The sequence below is a fragment of the Pteronotus mesoamericanus genome, unplaced genomic scaffold (genome assembly GCF_021234165.1).
Source record: "Pteronotus mesoamericanus isolate MK-2021 breed Mesoamerican mustached bat unplaced genomic scaffold, CSHL_Meso_final contig_20, whole genome shotgun sequence".
Lineage (NCBI taxonomy): Eukaryota > Metazoa > Chordata > Mammalia > Chiroptera > Mormoopidae > Pteronotus > Pteronotus mesoamericanus.
Genome location: NW_026555085.1, coordinates 62,867,508 through 62,894,405, shown reverse-complemented (window position 1 = coordinate 62,894,405; position 26,898 = coordinate 62,867,508). Strand labels below are relative to the sequence as shown.

The following is a 26,898-nucleotide window of genomic DNA, read 5'->3' as shown; positions in this document are numbered from 1 at the left end:
AAACTCCAATGTGGGATTGTCTCCTAGACATAGTGTTAAAAACAAAAAGAAAAACAACAATAAAAAAATAAGAGGGGTTATGCTGTGGTCTCACTGTATACAAAAGAAATGAAAATTTCTGGAAGGCTCTAAAAGAAACTGTCAACAGTGAAAGCATTGTGAAAAGAAAAAATTACCTTTAGAGTTCATTTAGTCTTCATACAAAATTTTGCTATTATTTAAATAATATACTTTGCACAAATTAAAATTTTATACAATAATTATCAGAAGTGTTTTATAAAGTTTATTTAAATTTTAATCTTATTGAGTGCATTATTTACATTTTATTATTATCTCTAGATAGTAAATATTGCATTTAATTTAATTAATAGTCCATTACTACAAAAATAATACAGAATTTATGTAATACTGAAACTATTATATGACAATCAGAAACTGGACATATTTGAAACGGCACAGCCATTCTATATGTCAAGGGCAGTATCTTATTTTAATTATAAGACAAATGTGAAAATAACATGAATGTATTTTTAACTGGCATTTTTTTTTAATGTTGAAAAAATTGTTTTAAGCATAGTGATACTGATCCTTCTCAGAAGTAAATACTTAATACATTTAATTTAATTATATAAATTTGTAACATATATATTTTGTGGGTTTTATATTGTTATTTTTGATGTATATAACCACATTTGGAACCTAGTCCTTCAAGATTAAATCAATAGTAATTTGATTCATAAAATTTCTTCATGAGAATCAGGATTATAAATATCCAGTGAAGCTATAATATAGAATAGAACTAACTTATAACCTTTTAGAGGGGGCACTCAAAGACTGTTCTCATATGCAGTTTACACCCACCTGAATTTTTGTACTTAATTCACTGAGTTATAAATAACTGCATCTGACTATTCTCTCCACTGAACAAAGTATCACTGAAATGAGAAACCATTCATCTTATTCACATCTGTCTCCTTGGCTCCCAGCATAGAGCCCAGCACATAGTGAAGATCAACTCTCCTTTTGTTAAATGGAATTTATATACAAATAATTCAGAGTCCTTGATAAACAATGAAGTACATATTATAGCTATGATAGATGTTTCTGTAAAACTAAAAATCGTTTGCTTTTTTCAGCTACATAACATAAGCACCTTCCTCAGTGCTCATTCTGGGAATGTACAAAAATTCTCGTTTAGACAATAGGAAGACACTAGCTAATTATTTCCCCAGTACGTGAAATGGGCACTTTACCTGGGAGACAAAACATTGCCATACATCAGGTATAAGTCCAATATTAAACAGAGACATAACTACATATTATATATAGAACTCAGAAACAGCTGGCATGCATGAAAAAGATTTAAGGCCAAGAAAATTCAGCTTATGAAACTTTAAAAAGAGGGAAAAAATTCCATTGCCAAAAACCTCTTACTAAAATATTACCTATGCCTGCATTTCTGAGCACTATGCTATTAAGTCCCCTTCCTCAGTCTATTGGTAAAAAGCAAATGCTGACTAGCAGAGTTGAGAATTACATTATCAAGAAAAGTTGTAATTTCCACAAAATAATTTTTTTAAAAAATTAACCTGTTGAAATAGCTCACAATCACACTGAAAAATATTATGACTGTGGAATATTATTAACAGGCTAAAACAGAGAAAATATTGAACACCTGGTTACCTATCACCCAGCTTTATCAAATCTTTATATTTTAACATATTTATTTCAACATTTCAGTAACAAAACATTAGGTACACTTGAAGTCTCACTTTGTGCCCTTCTTTCTAGAAGTTAACAATTTTGATTTAGAAGTTCATTATCCCTATGCTATGTGATATTTTACTTTAGAAATATATTCTGATTTATTTATCAATTTTTAAGGTATCCATTAGTTATCCTCCCAAAACAAACTCTACTTTGTCCATTTTTCTATTGGTTTGTTAAATTTTTTTCCAATTATTTGGTAGGAATCCTATATACATTCGATATTAATCTATAGCCAATTATTTTGATGCCAGTATTTTCTCCCAGTCTGTGGTCTGCCTTTTCACTTTTTCTCTGGTACTTTATATTGACTAGAAGTTTTCAATTTTAGTATTGTCAAATACATCCATCTTTACCATTATAATTCAGGCCTCCGCATCTTGTATAAGAAATACTTTCTTTTCCTAAGTTTGTAGAGAATTTTCCTCTGTATTTTCTTCATGAAGTTTTACTTTAAATTTAGTACATTAATTCTATAAAATTTATTTTTTGTTTAGAGAGGTAGGTAACTAATTTTATTTTTCTTTCAACATAGATAATCATTTGTCTCATCTCTGTTTATTAAATAGTCTTTTTCACACTAATTTTCGGTGCCAACTCATTCATATGTCAAGTTTCCATATGTGTTATGGACTATTCCATTTTTCTATTTGCTTACATAACAGAACAGTTTGAATAAAATAGTTCTGCTGACTAAACGCAGGCACATATTAAGGGAAGTAATAGGAGATTAGGATGGAAAGCTAGACTAAGTATAGTTCAAGTAAACCTTAAAAACAATTAATGGGCTTCAACCAGCTCTCAAATCTAGTCAGGTAGCAGTCATCTAAGAGTAGAGGTCAAATTATGGCCTGTGAGCTGAATCCAGCCTGACACCTGTTTTTGTAAATAAACATTCATTGGAATACACTTATTTGTGTATTGCCTGTGACTGCTTTGACAATGGCAAAACTGAATAGTTGTGACAGAGGTCGTATGGCTCCCAAAACCTAAGAATATTTCCTATGTGGTCCTTTACACAAAATATTTGCTGACCTTTGACCCAGAGTCTTAGCTATAAATTCAGCATAGATTCCATGGCACCGTTGCCTCTTTATGACCTACATAATTCTGCTGCCATAACCAAAGCAGCCAGCTTTGGTAGGTAATGACAGATAAATTCCAACTCTAAACATTACAAAGTAAGGCCCTCCCCCTTTCTTTAAATTTGTTTTAAGAGATTTAATGAATTACTTCTGTAATAAATAACTTATCATTTGTTTCATAAATAATTTTTAATTAGTAAATTAATAATGAATTAAATTCATTTCAAGGGATTTATTCCCATCTATATTGATGGCATAATTTCACCTTTTGGAACCATGACAAAACTTCAGATATAATTGACTACACTGGCTAATTATTCTGGAGTCTGAAGCAGGGTCCCACACTGTTTCTTAAATTTCAGAATTTAAATGAGTCTATGGCATGTTTTAGTTCTCAAAAAACATCAGAAAAGTAGTTTGATTCCCAATCTCACTTCCTTACAGATAATTAGGTTAGTACATAATGCTTTTGCTTCAGCTTTCATAAAAACTGACACAAGACTCATTTAAAAATACTTCTGGTCTTTAACAAAATTGTAGTATAGATATTGTCCATTTTGTATTCAATGTTGCTTACAATCTTCTAGGATAAAATTCCAGAGATCAGGGAAGCTTTACCTAAATCACAATGGTCAACTTACTTTACCTATAGGAAATGTCAGTTCTAAGAAGAGGAATGGAGGAGAGAACATGCTCACTCACTTGGGTGGGGATGCGGGGGAGGTGCAGGGAGGATATGAGAAAAACCAGAGAACTATCTAGAGGCCCCTCTGAAGAATCTTAGATAACTAACTAAAGGGATTCCCACATCTTCTTAGAGAAAAATCCGCAGCCCATATGCCAGGTATCCTATTCACAGTTCCCAAGTGCTAGAAGCCAGAACAATAAATCATAAAGACCTTATATTGGCTGGATTAAAGGCAGCGAGTTGTTATTCTACTCCCTACAATGCAATACAAGTTGCATTGTTCTTGGGAGGAAAGTTATCCAAATTAAGAAATGGTGGGGCCGTGGCTGGTGTGGCTCAGGGGATTGAGCACCAGCCTGCAAACCAAAGGGTCACCAGTTCAATTCCCAGTCAGGGCACATGCCTGAGTTGTAGGCCAGGTCGCCAGTGGGGGGGCTTGTGAGAGGCAACCACACAGTCATGTTTCTCTCTCTCTTCTTCCCTCCCTTCCCTGCTCTCTAAAAATAAATAAATAAAATCTAAAAAACAAAATGGTGGGATATATGAAGAAATTGGAAATAATAATTTCTCACAGGAAAAAGCTGAAAATTATTTTGTAGAGAGCAGGAGAAAAAGGAAAAGAATTTGTGATCCCTGTCCCTTCCCAAGTCTCCTGGGCTATGATTTCTTCCCCTGAAAGATAAAAGATCTGGCAATCTGTACACCCAATTAATGGAAACAGAGATTTTCGGAGTAGCTCCATACTCCATTTAATTCTCCCTCTCTCTGACTCCAGAAATGCTTGATTTGGCTGCATAAAAGTCATTCTAATTATAGTGAGTTACATGAACTCCTTAGCATTTATGCCTAATTACCTCACAGAACAATAACAATTACGCATGTATGAAATGTACAGATTTACCTGCTTGTAAATCTTATTTGATAACAAAAGTAAAGTTTTCATACATGCTCATTTTTCATAGTTTGTTGCTCATATAACATGGTCATCTGCTCATAACTTTTTCAAATTTTTATTAGAGAAAACCTTGTTACACACGTAGGTGAAAGCAGCCAAGCAATCTACAACCAGTATTATCACATCAATTAATAATTTTGGCATTTTGTGAAGGTGTAGTTTATTTTAATATTACAGCTTAGCCATACATAAAGTTTCTTAGTACAATGAATGTTTAAACATCTGCATTAAAAACAAAACCAGTGGCCTTGTAATGTAGTTTGATATCAGGTATTGTGATCCCTCCTACTGTGTTCTTCTTTCTCAAAATTGCTAAGGCTATTCAAGGTTGTTTATGGTTCCATATAAATTTTTGAAATGTTTGTTCTATATCTGTGAAATATGCCATTGGTATTTTATAGGGATTGCATTGAATCTATAAATTGCTTTGTGTAGTAAGGACATTTTGATGATGTTAATTCTTCCAATCCATGAACACGGTATATGCTTCCATTTAATAGTGTCTTCCTTAATTTCTATGGGCTTTCCTCAAAAAAACTAAAAATGGAACTGCATTTTAACCAAGCAATCCCACTGCTGGGATTATACCCTATGAATCCTGAAACACCAATTCAAAAGAACCTATGCACCCCAATGTTCATAGCAGTGTTATTTACAATAGCCAAGCGTTGGAAGCAACCTAAGTGCCCATCAGTAATTGAATGGATCAAAAAACTGGGGTACATTTACACAGTGGAATACCTCATTTACACAATGGAGCACAGCAGAAAAAAAGAAGGAGATCCTACACTTCGTGACAGCATGGATGGAACTGGAGATCATTATACTAAGTGAAATAAGCCAGGCAGTGAGCAACAAATACCATATAATCTCACCTATAAGTGGAATCTAATCAACAAAATACATAAGCAAGCAAAATTGAACCAGAGGCATCGAAATAAAGAACAGACAGTAACCATAGGGGAGGGGAGATGGAGGTAACAAGCTAAAGAAGGGGAAAGGTCATCAAGGAACACATATAAAGGACCCATGGACAGAGACGCTGGTGGGGGGAGGGGTAGGATCCAGGGTGGGAGGTGGGGGTGGGTGGGGTAGGGAAGAGTAGTGGGGGGAAAATGGGGACAAATGTAGTTGAACAACAATAAAGTAAATAAACATATAAAATAAAGATTAAAACAAGGAAAAAAACAAAATCAATGTTCATTAAATCATAAATTTTATTTACCAAAATTATGAACTCTATAAGTAAAGTTCTTTTATCACTGAAAAACTAATAGCCAATTTTCCTTTTCTGATAATCAGCATATCAGTATTTATGTTTTAGAAGAAATAGGTCTGTGGCATCTTTACAATCTTCAAAAACCATAGCATAATTTACTCAAATTATGTTAGATAACTGGGTCATTTTCAATGTTAAAGATTTGGTGGGCTGCCCTGACTGGTGTGGCTCAGTTGATTGGTTGTCATCCCTCAAACCGAAAGGTCGCTGGATCTATTCCCTCTCGGGGCAGATGTCTGAGTTGCAGGTTTGGTCCCCAGTTAGGGCAGTTATGAAACGAAACCAATCGATGTTTTTCTCTCTCACACTGATGTTTCTTTTCCTTTCTTTCTCCCTCCCTTCCCCTCTCTCTAAAAATAAATAAATAAATTCTTTAAAGAATAGATCTGGTGGGCTGAAGAAATTACAGTAGGAGAAATATTACCACAAAGAGATTGATCTAACATCTAAACATTTATTCACATATGCATTGCACTTAACAAATATAAGCTTTTATTAGACACACTGAAAACTAGCTAACATGTCAAATCTCTTACTTAGATAAGATTACAACTATACAATAAAACCAGGGTTATTTACTAGGTAGACCCAACACGGTCAATTCAGAAATCAAAGGCGGAAGTGTGGCAGGACACCCCTAAAAAGAGCCAAACAATATTTTTTTGACTTATGGGTTTTATTTTGCCAAACAAAAATTTTAAGTAAAAAACCACATTGTTGAATGGGCAACCAGACAGGTTAATGATCTAAGAATACTTTTGATTGGATGGAAGTTCACCAACCACAGCAAGATGAGCTCCAGAGATATACAGAGTAGGGAGGAGGAAAAAAGACTATTATTTCCAAAAGGAAGAGGACTAGAAAGGAAACAAGATATTAATTCATGAGAGTAATTTAACTCTGAGATAACCAAAAAATCCAGATAAGTAAAACATCTTGTTTTCTGGCTATGGGGCATAACCAAGTTATTTTATTTGGAAGACTACCTGTATTGCAAACTATAATTAGGATTCAGTACATAAGCAATCTATTTTCCAAAATTTTTAGTTCTTTACTCACCTAAAACTTTCGGAACTGTGGGGAAAAGAGGAAAGGCTGGCTATCAAAAGGGGTAATTCATCATTAATTCCTATAACCATTACGCTGGACTAATCAAACATAGTGGCTATCATCCTCATGGTCTACTTCAGAGGGAAACTGCCATGCTCACAGAAGGCCTGGGTGGAAACTTATGCAGAGATCCAATCTTTACACTGGCTGGTGGCCTCTGAAAAAACCGGTGTGAACATTGGCCCAACACTGATAAAGTGATCAGACAGCTCATCAGATTCTTACTCAGGGATTTAAACCACAGATTCAGGTCGAGAATTTATAAGTTCGCAAAACAAACAGAATTGAAAATGGACATGGGGGTAAAAGAACAAAAGAGGAAGAGGATTACAGAAATAGAAAAGCACTGGAGTAACCACTACCTGCTCCTATGGTCTGTCAAATCATCAAAGCTTTTGGAGCCACTGATTCTGCAGACTCAAGCTCCACGAGGCCTGGCTATGTAATGGAGATACCCTTCATTGCTATTTGCATATGTAGTCTTATTCCAAATCTCCATTTCTTTCTGTAACCTACATGAAACACTATTCCTTTTAACCAAAAGATATTAACACAATAATAGCCTTTTTCTTTATATAAAAATACAATTTTTATTATATTCTCAGTGCTTTTTTAAAAGTACTTTTAGTAGTTTTTAAATAAAGTACTACTAACACATGTTATACAATATCTTTCTTGTAAAGACCTTCTAATAAACAAATATTCATGTGTGGGAGCAGGGGGGAGGTGATTTGGCCAATTAAAGGAAAACTACTTTCTTATATTCAACCATAATCTAACTCATTACTATTAATATCCTTCGTAATTTGAAGATACCACCATTGATGACGTTGACTTTTTTTGAAACACTTTTTTTATTGTTGTTCAGTTATGGTTGTCCCCGCTTTCCCTCGATTACTTTCTCCTGCCCTACCCACCCCCCATCTCCCACATTCAATCACCCCACCCCTTGCCCTCCCACCCCCCGTGTTTTTGACACTGACTTCTATAATGGGCTCAGGAATAGAAGTTTTCCCGTCATCTTGCAATTTCAATAAAAGTTCAAAGCTGAAAATAAGGGGAGACAAGTTCTCCAACACTCTTAAGAGAGGCTCTAGTCATATCCACCCAGGAATTATTTAAAAAGGAAAAATCAGCTCTAAAGCCAGAGTGGAACTGAAGAAAGTCATTAAGGTAGAAAGCTGTTAGCGGGGTAAGAAACCTTGTGGCATTTCCCCCAGATAAACCTCATGCCAAGTACAGGGTATCCCAAGAGAAGCATCTAAAGAGATAAGGATTGAGTGCAAGATGAGATGGGCTAGATACTTGCTTAGGGGAGGAAATCCACAGTCAGCTATCAAAGTAGGGTGTGGAAGAGCTCATGGAAGAACTTGACATGTCCCCAGGATCATGGGAGAATACAGGACAAAGGCGGAGACTGGTACCTACTTCTTATCTGCAGAAGTCCAAGGGCAGGAGGCTGACTATGCCATAGGAGTTGGAGAAAGGAAATGTTATGCTTCTTGTGGCCTCAGTGGATACCAGAAAAGGTTATTTGGCTAGAGTTGTCCTGAAAGGAAAGGCCAAGTGCAAGTACAAAAGGGGGCCAGAGGAATGTAGTGGTGTGGGGTGTTCTGCTGGAGTCATAAGAGGCCAAAGAGTGGAGCACTGGGGGTAGGGGGATGTGGCCCTCATTGGTGGAGCACTGGGGGGAGGGGTACTAACGTGACCCTCAACAAAGAGCTAGCATGTCATCATCTATCACAGCAAAGGCCTTACCTGGTCACTTAAGACTCTGATATTTCCCTCTAATCTTCTGTCCCTCTCATTCTGACCCTAGAGAAGCCAGATGAGCAAAGAAAAGAGGAGGAGGGAAAGGAGAACAAATCACTCCCCCTTCTCCACTGCTGGTCCTGGCCATGCCCAAACAAGAGAAAGGGGAAGCTTTGAATGGTGCAGGTTTTCATTTTGACTGGACAGCATCAGTTATGACCTAAACATGAAACAATCTGAAAACCCACAAGGCAAAAAAAAAAAAAAAAAAGCGGGGGGGGCAATGGAATATGAAGAGGTAAAATATGGGGATCAACAGAGCTTGTTTAAAAAACTGGTGGGAAATTTTCAAGCTCTTTCATGGTTGTACCTGACTGCATTTAATCCATTTTATAAAATGCTTACACTTTTAACTGTTTAATCTTTTGCATCACATAAACCTCACCTTTGAAAAAAGGCCTTCTGCCTCTATACTGTATCCTTTAAGGTCCTCGTGTAATTTCTGCAAACACTCTATGACTCTTCTTTGATGTTTATCATCCTTTAACTCATGAGCTTTGATCAGAAAGTCATAGTGGTGCAGAGGTCCGTCGCAAACAGCAAGAGCTTTCAAATAAGCTTCTGTAGTCGCAGTTGGAGGCATACTCTCGGGTGTCTGAACTGTATAGGCTATAAACAAAAATATACATACAACTTTTGACTTTCTTAAATGATGATATTTCATAGTGTTCTACATACGTTTCTTAGTGGTCACATTAAAAAATTAAACCAGTTACAAGAAATATACTGAGCAGTTATTGTAAATATCATTTTGATAAGAATAATGTAAAACAATTTTACATATTTATAATTATCTCATATTAATAAAAGGTAAGAAACTCAAACCCATAAGTTGTACTTGTAATCCCTCTTCTAGAAAGTCTAACCTGTTGTACGGTCCCTGCTTTGCCTCCACTCCATTAAACGAGCCATCTGGGTTCATCAGATCTTCGCCACAGCAGGGCTTTGAGTTAGGCCTAATTCTGGTTCTTGAGTACCACGGCAGAGATGTAGAGACTAGTTACAAAGCATTATCTACTGCACTTTTATTCTCTAACCAAAACCACACAACACTGAGACACTGCCCCATGATTCCAGCCCCCTGCTTATGAGATTCCTTCCTTTTGCCATAACCTTTAGGTTGAACACAAACAGTTGGGATACAACAGTGTCCATCTCTAAGCAGGGTGGTGCTCTGATCCCTTTTTTAAGCCTTTCTGGGAGAGAAATGATTGTCCACAATAAGGTCCAATCATAACTGCATTCCTTATCTGGGGTAGTAGATTCAATGAGTGGGTAATTATTTTTTTTCATACCTTTTTTTTCTATTGTTCATTACAGTTGTCCCAATTTTTCCCCTGTTGTGATCCCCTACCACGCCCACTCCCCACGAGAAGCAACAATAAACAGCAGTGAACTGGAACATCTCTTTAGAAAAGGATTTTGCATGTTTCCTGTTTCAGTATGAAAACTGCTCACTTTAGAAAAAAATTAATAGTCACAATGTTATTCTCTTCTTTTTCCCAAGAGAGAGAAAAAAAAATTCTAAATAAACTATGAATATTGGGGTTAGGGCAGGGCTATCTTCTAATAGCTGTTCTCCCTTCCCTGAATAGAAGTTTTAGTTGAGTACAGGCTGCTCCATTAAATATTCCATTTCCTGGTCCCTCTTACAGCCAGGATTGGCCACAGGACCGGCTCTAACCAATGGGATGTGAACTAAAATGTGTGCAGGTCTGCTACGTCGCCCTTAAAGAGCAAGAATAAATCCCCCCACCCTTTTCCTCCCTTCCCTCTGACTGAACTGAAAGTGCCTGAGTGCAGCTGGAAGAGTCAACCCGGCAAGGGGAGGCATGTGGAATGCTGACCAAAGCAGAGCAAAGTCCTCCAACAATGCAGAGCTGCCAACAGCTCTGGACCACCCGCTTGGATTTTTATGTAAAAGAATAATAAACTTCTAGCTAACATTTCGAGCAGTGTATTTCGGGGTGTCTTTGTTACAGAGGCCTAAATTGTACCCTAACTAATAGGGCTAACAGTCTGCAAAAGAGAATCGAAGAGTCTCCTAGAAACTTGGGCCTCACAGGACCAAGAAAAAGGCCTGGGTTCAGTGTAGAAGCCGCAGGCATAGGTTAAGAATTTTGTAAAGGTTTCCAGCAATTTGAGGTATTTACCAGTAAAGTGTAAGAAGAAATATATTTGGTCTTTGTCCAAACAGTCCCTAACACAGGGCTCCTAAACCCCTGGAATTTTCTAATAGGGGTCTCTTTTGTTATTCATAATGAGAACCTCTAGGTGTGAGTTATGCTAGTGAGGTGACTTTGAGCAGGACCCCAAGGTAGCTTAGGACAGGGCTGGTCCCCAGGAAGGCCAGGTATGTAGAGGGTCAGAACTTTCCTCTCCACATACTCACCTCCTGGGATGAGAGTACAGGCTAGAGATTAAACTCTACAACCACTCCTAGGCACGAGATTTGAAAAGCTTACGAGCTAATAAACACAGAAATGCTGGGAAGGTGGCACACCATGGCAGGGCAAGGAAACTCTGAACCCTTGCCCTGCACATCTCTCCCATCTGGCTGTTTCTGAATTGTATCCTTTATAATAAACTGGTGAACATAGATAAAGTGTTTTTCTGTGTTCTGTGAGACATCTCCTGAAAATTATCAAACGTGAGGTGGGGAGTTGTGGGAACCCCTAAATTTGTAGTCAGCCATGCAGAAGTGCGGTAGCCTGTGCAGCCCATTGCAGCTGGCATCTGAAATGGGGCCAGTCTAGTGGAACAGAGCCCTTTTAACTTGTTGGATCTGATGCTACAACTCGGGTAGTGTCAGAATTGGACTGAATTGTTGGCTACCCATTAGTACTGAAGAATTTGAGAATCTCACACCAGGGAAACGCTCTTTTCCACCCCCTCCTTTAATTTTCTGGAGTCACTAAGGTAAGAAACTCAAGAGTAATACTAATTTCCTCCCCACTCCATCCCACAACCTCTTTCATCCAGGTTCTTAACTAGTCATCAATACTACTCAATTTTACATCCTAAATACTCTCAAATCCATTTCTTTCTTCTCTTCCTCATACTATAAGGGAAGTAGTGTGAGGCTCGCATTATCTCTAACTTAGCCTCCCTGACTCTGATCACTGCCTGTCCCAAATTTACCACAACCACACTCTCTAAAGTATCTTCCATCAATTACAGGAATGATCTTGCTAAAATCCAAATGTGACTTTATCAATAATTTGCTTGAAATTCAGCTCATTGTTTAAAGGAATGGTTTTCAAATATAATATTAACAGCAGTGCCTATTTTACATACAAAACCTTCCATGGAATCCTAAAGTTTTTAGAGATAAGCGGGAAGGGGGACACAAAGTCCCGCTCTCTTCACATCTCTCTTATTCCCACACCCATACCACCCCTATGTCCAAAGCAACCCTTGAACCTACCTCCCCACCTTATAGAATCACATTAAGTGTGAAGAGTGTGCAGAAATAGTGTGCATGCATGAGACTACTGCCCTTAGAAAGCCTGCTTACAAAGGTGAGCACTTGGCTGGGAACTTGGATTCCAACAGGGTTCCCACGATTCCCAGAAATGGTATGAGTTACTCACTGTACATAAATGTCTCCACCATGGATGAGCAATGTGGTTCACACTGAACACCTAGGTTCCTTCTACGAGTCTAGAATTTTGGCATGTACTGGGTAGAGAGGACTATGTTACCATTACCAGCACCCCCGCCAACCCTAAGCATTGAATCTCTAACACAAACTTTCCTAACACAAAACATTTCACACCCATTATCACAATCTGCTGCTGAAGGAATTAAGGATGTTCTTTCTATGTGACTCCACTGGGAGAAGACTCTTGGATGGAAAATTAGGATGCCTTCACCTAATTTTCTCAGATTTTGCTCCACATGCCTTTTCCCTTTACTGACTGTGCTTTGTATCCTTTAACTATAATCAATCATAGCTATGAGTCCAACTATATGCTGAGTCACATGAGTCCTCCAAATCACCAAACCTGGAGGGAGTCATGAGGATCCCCAACAAAGACAGTATCCATAGTATCCTCATACTGGGGTTCGAAGAATCCATAATAAGACCCCAGCCTACATTTCCAGATCACTCTCCTCTACTCTACAAAATGATTCGTTGCCATAAGAAATGATTGCGTACTCACCACATGTAATAGGTAAGGTAATGGGAAATAGGGAAAATCAAAGTGTTTTTTTTTAATGGGGGTAGAGAAGACAAAAAAATTCCATCAGTAACATATTAAGATTAACTGGCACTGGCAAATAAAATTAATTTGGGTATAGAGAAACTAGTTATGAAACTGGTTATTCTAAGTGGTAAATATTAAAAGTCCAAATTAGAATAGGCAATAGCAGAAATTAGAATTATTTTGTTATTATAAGGGCCTTGTACCACCTGTGAAGTGTTGTAGTGTTATCTGAAAGTAGACTGGGGTTCACTGTAGATGCATATCACAAACTCCAGGGCAACCACTAAAAAAGATTTTTAAAATGATGTTTAATTGATATGCTAAGAAAGGAGAGAAAATGGAATCATATAAAATGTGCAATTAAAACCACAAAACCAGCAGCTCTCTCCCCCCTCTCTAAAGCATACCCGTGCCTTTCCCCCGCCCCTACCCCATGCACATTCTTTCTGCTATTCTTTCTCCTAAGCTGCAAGGGTCCTTCTTTTGCCTCTGTAACCTGTTTCCTGAGTCCCCTCAGCCAGCTGGATCACTTCTTCTACCTCTGTGACTTTCTAAATAAGCTTTTGCTTATATATGGGAAAAAAACACAAAACAGAAAAAGAGTAGGTGACAAAATAGGAACAAAGAACAAAAGCAACAAACAGAAGGCAGTAACTAATATGGTAGATATTAATCCAACTATATCAATAATTACTTTGAATGTCAATGGTATAAATACACCAGTTAAAAGACAGATTATCAGAATGGACCAAAACACAGGACCCAACTATATGTTGTCTACAAGAAACCCACTTTAAATATAAGACATATATAGATTAAAAGTAAATGGATAAGAAAAATATACAATACTAACACTAATCAAAAGAAAGGAGGGACTATTTTATTAATTTCAGACATAACAGAACTCAAAGCAAGCGTAGTTATCAGAGATAAAGAAGGGCATTATATAATGCTAAAGGAGTCCATTTTCTAAGAAGACATAACAATTTTTAATATATATCCACCTAACCACAGACCATCAAATTAAACTACGTAAGGCAAAAGATTGATAGAACTATTAAGAAAAACAGATGAATCTGTTATCATAGTTGGAGACTTCAATACCCCTCTAACAGAAGTGGACAGGTCCAACACAGAAAATCAAAAAGGACATAGTTGAACTTAACAACATAATCAATAAACTGGCTATAATTGACATCTATAGAATACTTCATCCAACAACAGCAGAATACACATTCTTCTCAAGTTTACATTCACCAAGATAGACCACATTCTGTGCCATAAAACACACCTTAACAGAGTTAAAAGCATAGAAATCATATAATGTAAGTTCTCAAATCACAATGGAATTAAACTAGAAATCAGTAAGAGAAAGATAACTAGGAAGTTCTAAAATATGTGGAAATTCTATAACATATGGGTCAAAAAGAATTCTCAAAAAGTAAAAACATTTTAACTCAATAAAAATAAACACAATTATCAAAATTTGTGAAATGCAGAAAAAAGCAGTGCTTAGAGGGAAATTTATATTAATTAATGCATATATTAGAGAAGAAGAAGAATCAATCATCTAACTTTCCACACTAGGATACTAGAAAAAGAAGAGCAAATTAAATCAAAAGTATACAGAAGAAGAGAAATAAGAATTAGAGCAGAAATCAATGAAACTGATAATAAAAAAAATCAATACAGAAAGCAAATAAAACCAAAACCTGGTTCTTTGAAAATATCAGCCTCTAGCCAGGCTAACAAGGAAAAAAACAGAGAGAATACAAATTACTAATATCAGAAATGAAAGACAGGCATCATTAAAAATCCCACAGACATAAAAAGGACAATAAAAGAATACAATACAATAAAAGAACAACTCACTCCACAAATCTGATAACCTAGATGAAATAGACAAATTCCTTGAAAGATACAATCTGCCAAAACTCACACAAGAAGAAACAGATAATCTGAATAGGCCTACATCTATTAAAGAAATTGAATCAGTAACAAATAATCTTCTAAAACAGAAAGCATCAGTCCCAGATGGCTTCTCTGGTAAATTCTACCAAACATTAAAGGAAGAAATTATATCAATTCTCTATAATTTCTTGCAGAGGATAGAAGCTGAAGGAATACTTCCTAACCCACTCTATGAGGCCAGCATTACACTAATACCAAAATCAGACAAAAACATTACAAGAAAAGAAACCTATAGACCAATATCTCTCAAGAGCATAGATGCAAAAATGTCCAACAAAATACTAGCAAATCAAATGCAACAATATATGGAAAGAATTATACACTATAAACAAGTGGGATTTATCCCTGAAATGCAAAATCATTCAAAAATCAATTAATGTAATCTGTCACATCAACAGGCTAAGAAAAATCAAATAAAAATAGCAATAGATGCAGACAAAGCACCTGACAAAATTCAACACCAACTCATGATTTTTAAAAAATCTCAGTAAACTAGGAATAAACTAGGAACTTCTGCAACTTGATAGAAAATATCTACAAAAAACCTACAGCTAACATCACACTTACTAGTGAGAAACGAGAAGCTAAAATCAGGACCAAGACAAGGATGTCTCCTTTCATAACTCCTTGTCAATATCATCCTAAAAGTCTTAGTTCATGCAATAAGACAAAAAAAGGAAATAAAAGGTATACTGAGCGGGAAGGAAGAAATAAAACTATTTTTGTTCACAGATGACATAATCATCTATGCAGAAAATCCAAGGGAATCAACAAAATAACTCCTGGAACTAATAAGCAATTATACTAAGGTTACAGAATACAAAATTAATATACAAAAATGGAATTTTAAATTAAAAACACAATAGCATTTACATTAGCAGCCCAGCAGAATGAAATACTTAGGTATAAATATAACAAAATATGTACAAGATCTATTAGGAGGAAAACTACAAAATTCTGATGAATGAAATCAAAGAACTTAAAAATGCAGAAATATTTCATGTTCATGAATAGGAAAACTAAGTATTGTCAAGATGTCAGCTGTTTCCAATTTGAGCTATACGTTAAATGCAATTCCAATAAAAAACTTAAGTTATTTTATGGAGACCGACAAAATAATTCTAAAATTTAAATGAAAAGGCAAAAGACCCTGAATGGCCAACACAATATTGAAAGAGAAGAACAAAACTTGAAGACTAACGCCACGCAACTTCAAGACCTACTATAAAGCTACAATAATCTAAAGAATAGACAAATAGATCAATGGAATAAGAGATATTGAGCCCAGAAACAGACCCACGTTAATATAGCCAACTGATCTTTAACAATGAGCAAAGGTAACACAATGGAGCAAAAATAATCTTTACAACAAATGGTACTGGAACAACTGGACATCCACCTGAAAAAAAAAAAAAAAGACCCCTAACCTGCTTCCAAACGTGTCTGCAAGTTAAAATGTCATACCCATCCCCCAAAGCTAAGCCCTCCAACCCCAGTAACCCCCAAGTCTTCTTTGACGTGGACATTGGAGGCGAGCAAGTTGGTCGAACTGTCTTAGAATTGTTTGCAGATATTGTACCCAAAACTGCAGAAAATTTTCGTGCATTGTGTACCGGAGAAAAAGGCATTGGATCCACCACTGGAAAACCTCTGCATTTCAAAGGATGCCCATTCCATCGAATTATTAAGAAATTTAAGATTCAGGGTGGAGACTTCTCAAATCAGAATGGGACAGGTGGAGACAGTATTTATGGTGAAAAGTTTGAAGATGAAAATTTCTATTATAAGCATGACCGGGAGGGTTTATTGAGCATGGCAAATGCAGGCAGCAATACAAATGGCTCCCAGTTCTTTATCACAACAGTTCCGACTCCTCATTTGGATGGGAAACATGTGGTATTTGGCCAAGTAATTAAAGGAATGGGTGTGGCAAGAATTCTGGAAAATGTAGAAGTGAAAGGTGAAAAACCTGCCAAATTGTGCGTTATTGCAGAATGCGGAGAACTGAAGGAAGGGGACAATTGGGGAATATTCCCAGAAGATGGTTCTGGTGACAAGCATCCAGATTTCCCTGAGGATGCAGATATAGATTTAAGAGACGTAGATAAAATACTGTTAATCACAGAAGACTTAAAAAACATTGGAAATACTTTTTTCAAATCCCAGAACTGGGAGATGGCCATGAAAAAATACTCGAAAGTTTTAAGATACATGGAAGGGTCAAAGGCTGTAACTGAGGAAGCAGACAGATTGAAGCTACAACCTGTAGCTTTAAGCTGCATCCTGAATATTGGAGCTTGTAGACTGAAGATGTCAAATTGGCAGAGAGCAATTGACAGTTGTTAATTGTTTGCAGTTGTTTGCAGGCTCTTGAAATTGACCCATCAAATACCAAAGCACTGTACCGTAGGGCTCAAGGATGGCAAGGATTAAAAGAATACGACCAAGCATTGGCCGATCTTAAGAAAGCTCAGGAAATAGCACCAGAAGATAAAGCTATCCAGGCAGAATTGCTGAAAGTCAAACAGAAGATAAAGGCACAGAAAGAAAAAGAGAAGGCAGCATATGCAAAAATGTTTGCTTAATAAGGAATTTAGTTATATATTATACATTGATGTAAAAAAGGCAGTAAGAAAATTGAAGGATTTTTGCCTATTACATATGATTCTTAATGTGTTTCCTTTGGTAGCTCAGTTCCCATTGTTTACAATTTAGAAATAACTGATAATGCTGTTCACTCTTAATAAAAGTGTTACAAACCATAGTGAAGTCAATTTTTTTTTCATGGCCATCTACATTATTCACAAATAATAATGGTGTTCAACCTATTTTTAAATTAAAGATACATCTTGTTGAATAAACAGGAAAAAAAAAAAAGGAATCTAGACACAGGCCTTTCACCTTTCACAAAAATTAACTCAAAATGAATTACAGACCTGAATGTAAATCATAAAACTATATAACTTCTAGAAGATAACCTAGGAGAAACACAGGATACATAGGGAAAACTGAGATGACCTTGGTGTATAGTCATGACTTTTTAGATATAACACCAAAGGCACAATTCATGAAAAAATAATTGATAACATTTACTTCATTAAAATTAAAAACCTTGTGCTTCAAAAGACAATGCCATGGTCTCATTAGAGGACAAGCCACAGACTGGGAGAAAATATTTGCAAGAGATCTGATAAAAGGACTGCTATCCAAAATATATTAAAACAAAACAAAACAAAACAACAAGAACAACAAAAAACCTCCTGAAACTCACAACAAGAAAAAAAAATCTGATTTTAAAAATGGGCCAAAGACTAACAATTTATGATAAATATGGGGCTATACAGACACATTCCTAAAAAGCATAGCTAACCAATAAAAAAAAAAATGGGCCATAGCCCTTAGTGGACACCTCACCGAAGAAGATATACAAATGGCAAAGAGGTGTATGAAAAAATCTCCTGATCATATGTCATTAGGGAAATGCAAATTAAAACAATGAGATACCACTACATACCTATTTGAACGGCCAAAATCCAGAACAGTGACAAATGCTGGCTAGGCTATGGAACAATAGGAATTCTCACCCATTCCTAACGGGAATACAAAATGGTACAGCCACTTTGGAAGACAGTTTGGTGGTTTCTAACAAAACTAAACATAATCTTACCATATGACCTGGCCATTATGCTACTTGGTATACAGCCAAAGGAGCTGAAAACTTATATACACACAAAAACCTGCAGATGGAGGCTTATAACAGCTTTATTCATAATTGCCAAAACCTGGAAGCAACCAAGATGTCCTTCAGGAAGTGGAATGGATAAACTGGCATATCCAGACAGTGGAATATTATTCAGTGCTAAAAAGGAATGAGCTATCAAGCTATGAAAATACATGGAGAAAACTTAAATGCATACAACTAAGTAAAAGAGTGAAATTTAAAAAGCTACACACTATAAGGTCATATTTTTTTAACTATCTGACATTCTAGAAAACTGTGGAGAAAGCAAAAAAATCAGTACTAGACAAAGGGAGATTAGGAAAAAGGGATAAATAGGAACAGCACAGAGGATTTTTAGGGCAGTGAAAATACACTGATATTATAATAATGGACACATGTCATAATACCTTTGCCTAAACCCACAGAATGTACAACACCAAAAGTGAACCCACTGTAAACTGCAGACTCTGGTTAATTATGATGTGTTAATGTAGGTTCATTAATTTCAACAAATATACCACCCTGGTGGGAGATGTTGATAATGATGCAATCTTCGCATGGGAGGGAAGCAGGGGCGGGGGGGTGGTGGTAAATGGGAATCTCTGTACCTCCTTCTCACTTTGCTGTGAACCTAAAACTGCTCTAAAAAAATAATAAAGTCTTTAAAGAGAGGGAATCAGTCAGGCAAGACACTCAAGGCTGAGAGACTGGCCAGTGTAGGCCTGGATAGCAGCTGTATAAATTGAAACACAAAAGACTTTTTGAAAGCTGCACTAAATTAAATCTGTTACTACATCAGTGTACACAAATTATGTGATGCTGCTGCCATATTATTTTGATTTGTATTAATTTGCCTATTGTACTCAACATGGACATTGGGAAAATGACATTCTGAAGATCCACACACTAATCTACACGCATAACTGGAAGCTTTTAAAGGCCGCAAAAGTCTGTGCTGTTCTAATACCTCAATTTTGTCCTTTATTTCACTACTTTATCCTAAATTCAATTTTAGGAAGATCCCACCATACTCCACAGTCGACGTCCTGTAAGATTCAATCAATATCATTATGTCCTAGAATCTTAATAATCCATTATAATGACTTCCTAGATAGTATTTTCAAAAGTACTTATAATTCCCCCCAGGGAGGAAAAAAAATGAATTTCCCCAAGGTTTATAGTGTATCTGTTATTATTTCAATTTCCCAATTCTTTTTGAGGTGAACACAAATGCAAGATATCATTGTCTTCATAATAAAACAAAAGATGAAGCTTAGACTGGCTCCCTTGGCCCTTTCTTTTCTTATCTCCTCCCTGTTCAAAATGCTTGCATGTCTTTACGGCCAGCACTCTCTAGATCTGCAGTTGGGCTCAATGCATGCAAGCCTCAGCACAATCTCCTCCACAGTTTAAGCCTTTTTCCAAAAAATGAGCTTAGTCTGCCCACCATAGCCTCTCTGCTTCCTGTTATAGAGCCGCTTTCCCTGGACATACAGAGATTCTTTGCCCTTCTTGCCTTGTGTCACTTTTTGGATTTAGTGCTTCTCACTTCTTACAGGAAGTCTGGTGGGTTTTAGGAACATATACCATGTCTTTATGCAAGGTCACTACTAGCAGGAATAGCAGCAATATCTCCCAATTTTTAGGTTTTCATCTTAGGACAGAAGTTTGGAAGAAAAAATTCTGAAGTTCTGCAGTCTGTGTTAATATGCTCTACTTAACAAATCTCACTACATTAATAAATAAACCACAATTCTGCTTTTCTTAATGTCACATGGTAGCTTTTATGCAGAAAGAAGAGGCAACTCAATAGCACAAGTATAAAAGATATTTTTTAATGGCAAATTGTTACTAATAAGACAAAAGGATTTTTTTTAAACAAGGTCTTGATTTAGGGTCCACAGAAGGCTGGAGGGCAGGGGGCAAGTTTTGACACCCTTTTGAAATTAAAAAAAAATACTATGTTTGTATACTTGAGTGTTTTTTTCCAGGACAGTATCTCTAGATATATTACAGTCTCCTTCAGATTTGTAATCAAATTTTTGAATAAACACTGGTTAAGAACCACTGTTTTAAAAAAGAATTGTTATCGCTTCTTGGCCTTTTGACAAGATCAAATGTAGTATCTGTTCTTATCAGTTTAATATCCAATACATCCTCTATCCAAGGACATTATATTAACCAGTATTGCAGTACTTCTGGGAATGCGTACACTGAAAATAAATAAACAAACAAACAAGAATTGTCAAAACTTAAGAGTTTTAGAAGAAAAGTCTATTATTAGCAGCTCACATTTACTGAATACCTACAGCCTGTCAAGGATAGGTTTGGTAACTTAGCATAATTATTTTTATTAATTCTCACAATAATCCTAGTATACAAGTAACCAAAAAAGCCCATAGTTAAATTTGTTCATTCATTCACTCACTAATGTTTGTTGAGAATCATCTGTACCTCAGGTACTATTCTTCACCAGTGAAAAAACACTGACAACAAATTCCTTGTAGAGCCTTCATTCTACAAGGAATTACTTCTTCATTTAATTTTCTTGTAGACAAAAAAATTGAATGAAGAAGAAAGGATCAGGTAGTGATCAGCACACTGATGACAATAAGTGATATTCTAGGGCCTCCGACCAACAGCATAGACATCCCCAGGGAGCTTAATTTTAACAGAAATACAGGCTTGCAGGCCCCACCCCATGGGTCTGAATCAAAATTTGTTTTTTAACAAAATACCTAGGTGTTTCATATACATGTTAAAGTATGAGAAACACTGTTTAGGGAATGAGTGAGGACTACTATAAATTATGAGGAAAAGACTTTCTGTGAAAGTGACATTTAAGTTGACACCTAAATGCCAAAAGGAGTCAGCTCTGAAGAAGAACTGGGAGAACATCCCAGGCAGAGGCAAGAGCTCTGGCAAAAACCCTAAAGTAAAAATGGAAAAAAAGCTTCACATTTCTGAGGAAGTAAAACAAGGCTTATGTGGCTGATTAAGTGAATAAGGTGTGGTCTGCCACGAGATGAAGTTAGAAAGGAGAGCCAAGACCTGATCATGCAGGGTCTTATAAGACATGGTAAAAACTGTGGGTTTTTAAAGTAGAATTATAAAAAAGTGAAAGGCTTTGATCAGGGGTGTGACATGATTTATTTTTTAAGAGATTACCCTGTAGAAAATAAGATGCTGGGAATGCAAAATTAAAGCAGAAATGAGTGAATTGTACGATCCATGAATTATATCTCAATAAACCTATTATATAAATTTTTAAAGAAGAACAGAAAGACCAGTTAGGGAACTATAATAAGTCACATTAAGAGATGTTTGTAATCTGAACTAGAGTATTGGCATTGCAGGTTAAGTAAACTGACCAGATCATGTACCTAGTAACAAGAGCAGCAGCAACAATTGTTAACCTTTACTAACTCCTAAGTGCCAGGTACTTTTCTAAGTACTTTACATACATTAACTCATTTAATCTTCACAACCACCCTATGAGGTAGGTTCTAACATTATCCCTACTTTGAAACTTAAACTAAGGCACAGAGGGGCAAAGGAACACGGCCATGTTCCCAAAGTCAGGTGGTAGCAAAGCCAGCATTTGTACCCACAGGTACGGCATGGAGGTAGGATGTCACAGTGGAAGGAATACGGGCTCTGGAGTCACACATACCCTCTGGACCCATCTTCTGACTCCACCATTGACTCTTAATGACAGTAATGTTCACCGTGGCAGGCTGGGCACATGGTCACCCTCCTAGAAATGATGCCTTAAGGGAAAGTCATCTTCTGCCAAAGTTTCCCGAGATGCTCTTCAGAAGGAGCCTAGGGACAGGAATTCATTCCTTCCTGTATTTGTACACGTCAAACAGGGATACCTGGACTACCGCAAGCATCTTAAGAGCATGAGGGAAAATGTTGCCGCATGGAGGACAATCATAGTCTTGAAATATGTTGTGATGGTTAATTTTATGTGTCAACTTGACTGGGCCCTTGGGTGCCCCGGCATTGGTCAAACATTATTCTGGATGCATCTGTGAGGGTGTTCCAGGATGAGATTAACATTTGAATTGGTAGACTGAATAAAGCCGATCACTCTCTCTAATGTAGGGGTGCCTTATCCAATCAGTTGAAGGTCTGAATAGAACAAAAGGCTGACACTCCTGTAAGAAGGAACTCCTCCTATCTGACTGCCTTTTAAGCTGGGCCTTCAATTTTCTCCTGCATTTGGACTCAAACTGAAACATCTGTTCTTCCTGGGTCTCAAGTCTGCTAGTCTTTGGACTAGAACTACACTATTGGCTCCCCTGTTTCACCACCGACTCTCCTGGGTCTCTGACTACAGATCTTGGGTCTTATCACCCTTCATAAATGTGTAAGCCAATTCCCTATAATAAATCTCTTTCTAAATGAATACATATCCGGCTGGTTCTGTTTCTCTGGAGAACCCCAATACATATGTCATAAAGCTTAACTGTACTGACACTGTTTCCATAGAGCCAGAGTGATAACAACACAGGGGATATGTGACCTTCGTGTCCTTTGGTGCTTTAAATTGGAATGGATTTCTAATTCTACACATAGGTAGATAGTCAAGAACACTTTAGAGATATTCTTTAGAGCCTTAAGCAAAATGGTGGACCAGACTGTTTCAGCAGAAAGTAAGCATTTTCTCTTTAAGAAATGTTATTTTAAAGGTTTGATTCATCCTTAAGGTTTGTTTTTTTTTAATACTGGAAGTTAAAACTTTTTGAGACCCCATCGCCAACATTGTACTCAAAATCAGTAAAGATGTGGCTTAAAGTGGTTTAAACTTCACAACTTGTCAGTAATGTGGAATTCAGCTCAAGACATTCTGTAATGATTACTCACCCCGAAAATATCCTATGATTAAAGAAAAGAACTGAGGATATACCAAGATGACACATGATTGTTAGAGTTTCCGAGATAAACAAAACCATTTTTTTGCATTATTCATTCCTAAACAGGTGTATACCCACAAATATTCAATACAATTTGTTACAAATCTACTTCAAGCCATTATGTGTGTTTACTTCAATAGAATACTTAAGGAAGTCACAGGAAATCAAGAGACTACAAGAGGTACTTATGTAACCCAGAAAAGCTATATGCTTTATGTTCATTTTCACAATTTAAAGTTTTCTTTGAAACCTTAGGTTCATTTGAAAATTCATGAGTGACAAAATTCTGGAAGGTCAAGAAAACTGATAAATGCCTACTAGGTACCCAGTGCACAAACAGCACTTTCTATATATTATCTTACTTCTCCAAAAAAAAAAAAAAAAAAAAAAACCTCAGGTAGATGTTATTATTCCTTACAAATGAGAAAACTAAAATATCTTAAAAGGTTAGGAAACATAAAGAAACGGCCAAATCAGAGTCTGAAACTCAGTGATCCCAGGATGTCACTGTCATTAAAACCACCCTAATACTATACACAACTGAACGATGCGCTCCCATTCGTCGCAGCCAGGCAACAGATAATCAAAACGCAAATCTCTCTCAGGCCCTGTAATTTGAGGTGCTCAGGCCTCCTGGAGCAACCAACGACTGGCTCCTCCTGACTCTCCACCACCCTCAGGCCCTGCTAGAGCTCTGCCCTGTCTGCACTCTAGGGTCGACCCGCCTCTGCACTCTTCGAAAACCCACCAGCAGCAACAGCTGTTCTATAAAAAGCCCAAAGTTGAAGTGCTAGAGGGAAGAAATTCCTTTCCATGTAAATCTAAAAGTCCTTATATTTCACATAGTTGGCTTTTAAGAATTTCGACAAACTAGATTTACATACAGCTCTTTGAGTTATGAGAATAAAATATTAACATATTTGGCACTAAATGAAGACATAGTGTCCTGGCTCTTGAACATGAAGATGACACAAAGGTGGGAGACAAATCAACGCTGGATCATAATCATGATTCAAGGTGACACTGATGTGCTATAAAAATTGAAACTACAGACATAAAACTTAAGTATATTGTATTAAGTATATTAAGTAGGTTCAAAAACAATTATACTGAAAAGAATCAATTGAAAGCCTATTTAATAGAAGAATTCAATAAACAAATAATTATAAAGCATCTATAGAGTGTAAGCTCTGTGCTAAAAACTTTTAATACAGCCAGGGATGAGCTAGACACTGTAACTGCACTCAAAATCATACTGTATGTCAACTGTAACTGAAAAATAAACTTATTTAAAGTCAAAAATACTGACAGTGCACTGGGGGAGATACAAACAATTGGATAAACAACCTTAATAAAAAAGGGGTATACAGGAAAGGGATGCTATGAGATCACCGAGCCAAAACTAATGACATAGGTTAGCGAGTTAAGGAAGGCTACTCAGAGTAAATGATGCTTCAGTTGAGAGTAAAAGGACATATAGAAGTTCTGCAGAGAAGGAAAGGAAAAAAATGTGTTAGCCTGAGACAAGGCTCTGAAACACAAGAGTAAGACTCACTGAAGAAAATGAAACAAGTTCGGTATGGCTGAGATATAAAGTGGAAGGCAGAGAGGGGCAAGAGTTGCCTGAGGTACAACGTAAAGGAACCAGGTAACATAGAGCCTTGCAATGAAATGCAATTTGAACTTCATCCTGAAGGCAACAGGAAGCCACTTATGAATTATTTTTTTAAGAGTTTATATATTTATTTTTAGAGAGAGGGGAAAGGAGGGAGAAAGAGAGAGAGATAAACATGGATGTGTGAGAGAAACATAAGATTGGTTGCCTTTCACACGTCCCCAACTGGGGACCTGTCCCACAACCCAGGCATGTGCCCTGACCAGGAATAGAACCAGCAGCCTTTTGCTTTGTGCAATGACGCCCAACCCACTGAGCCACACCAGTCAGGGCCACTTACGCGTTTTAAAGAATGCAGTGGTTTGATTATGTCCCCTCCTAAGCAAAGAAGAAGGATACTGGGGGGAAAAAATTGAATCTTTCTAAATACTACTAATAACCATTGGAAAATACAATAGAAAAAAAAAGGGATCCCAATTACAGTTACAACAGACCTATATAAAAAAATTAAAATCTTTCTCAAAGGCATAAATGAAAATTTGGAAAAACAGGCACACAACATTACTGGAAAGAAAGACACAATATTAAAACATTGTCAATTTTTCACAAATATAGTTCACTAAAATCATAATCTAAAGTCCTTAGAAAATCTTGAAGAAGTAATGAGGGGGATCTTGCCTAAATATGAAAATAACTCTAAAACGCTATGGTCAAAAGATCAATGAATAGAATATTCTAAAAATAAGTCTTTATAGAATAATTTAAAATAAAAGAGGAAATCATATCAAATCTCATAACTGTTCTTTTCTCTTACCATCATTCTTTTCTTTAGTCACCCAACTTGTAAATTATATATTTGTTATTCATTTTCTGTCTGATCCTCTCAACTAGACTGCAAGCTGCAAGAGGGAAAGTACCATGACTGTTTAATTCACTGTACAGCTAGTATAATGGGGTGCAGCTAGGGCTCTCCCCCAAAGAGGGGATCTATAACAGGGTCCAGAACTTGCAGTGTCCAAGAAAAATATACAATATTCTCCCACCCTCCCCACAAGGCGGGCTGTGATGAGGGATGGGAGACATGAAGCAGAGCCACTGAGAGTTATTTTGCATGTCAGTAACAGCAGGATAGCTTCGTATCTCATATGCAAAGATGATTATTTTGCATATCAACAAGGCTAACGAGGAAGGTTTGTATAACTTAAACCCAGGATGTAACTGGGCAGCAGCTTCCCCGGTTAGAGTGCACGTGCATGAGATCTCGGAGAAGGTTCACTCCAACCGCAAGGGAACAATGCAAAGACCTTGCAGGAAAGAAAGGGGAGAAATTACTCTTGCTATTGGGCCATGAGGAGGTACCATACAGTTCTGATTTGATAACTGCAGATCACAGCGACACAGTGGAAGGTACTGGATACAGCGAGAGGCCTGCCTATCCAAGCTACAGACTTCTGTTCTTTTTCTTCTGAAGGACAGTACCCCTGACTGGCCTAACTGGCCTGACTGGGCAAAGGGGCGGAAAGGCAGGATTGTGTATGTTGGTAGATGTTTTAAAGGGATTTTGAGATTTTGACAGCAACAATTAGACATTACTCGAAATCCGTGTAACTTTTGAATAAATAGTTCCTTTCCTTTTCACCAAACTCTGCCAGTGAGAGCCATAACTTCTAAGGGCAGCAGGCAAAGAATCTAGAACAGAGGGACCCTGGGGGAAGGGGGTGTTGTTTCCATAACAGTATCTGGGCACCCCCCCTAAACGGAT

The 26,898-nt window shown here is 36.9% G+C and overlaps 2 protein-coding genes and 2 pseudogenes across 3 annotated transcripts in view; 2 read left to right on the top strand and 2 right to left on the bottom strand.

Annotated features, from left to right (window-relative positions):
- The window catches only part of AFG1L (AFG1 like ATPase), a 197,605-nt gene that overhangs the window by 155,699 nt on the left and 15,008 nt on the right, over positions 1-26,898 (bottom strand). For both annotated transcript variants that reach the window (XM_054569795.1, XM_054569796.1), the window contains exon 2: positions 9,082-9,305. In XM_054569795.1, the coding sequence (XP_054425770.1) occupies positions 9,082-9,305 (224 nt within the window). The remainder of the gene's footprint in view (positions 1-9,081; positions 9,306-26,898) is intronic.
- On the top strand, positions 16,334-17,516 carry LOC129067685 (peptidyl-prolyl cis-trans isomerase D-like). The gene is given in 2 exon segments (XM_054569797.1): positions 16,334-17,230; positions 17,233-17,516. Coding segments are annotated over 2 exon segments (1,128 nt in total). The 3' UTR covers positions 17,464-17,516.
- On the bottom strand, positions 19,797-20,353 carry LOC129067664 (60S ribosomal protein L36a-like; annotated as a pseudogene).
- Positions 20,688-20,800, top strand: LOC129068083 (uncharacterized; annotated as a pseudogene).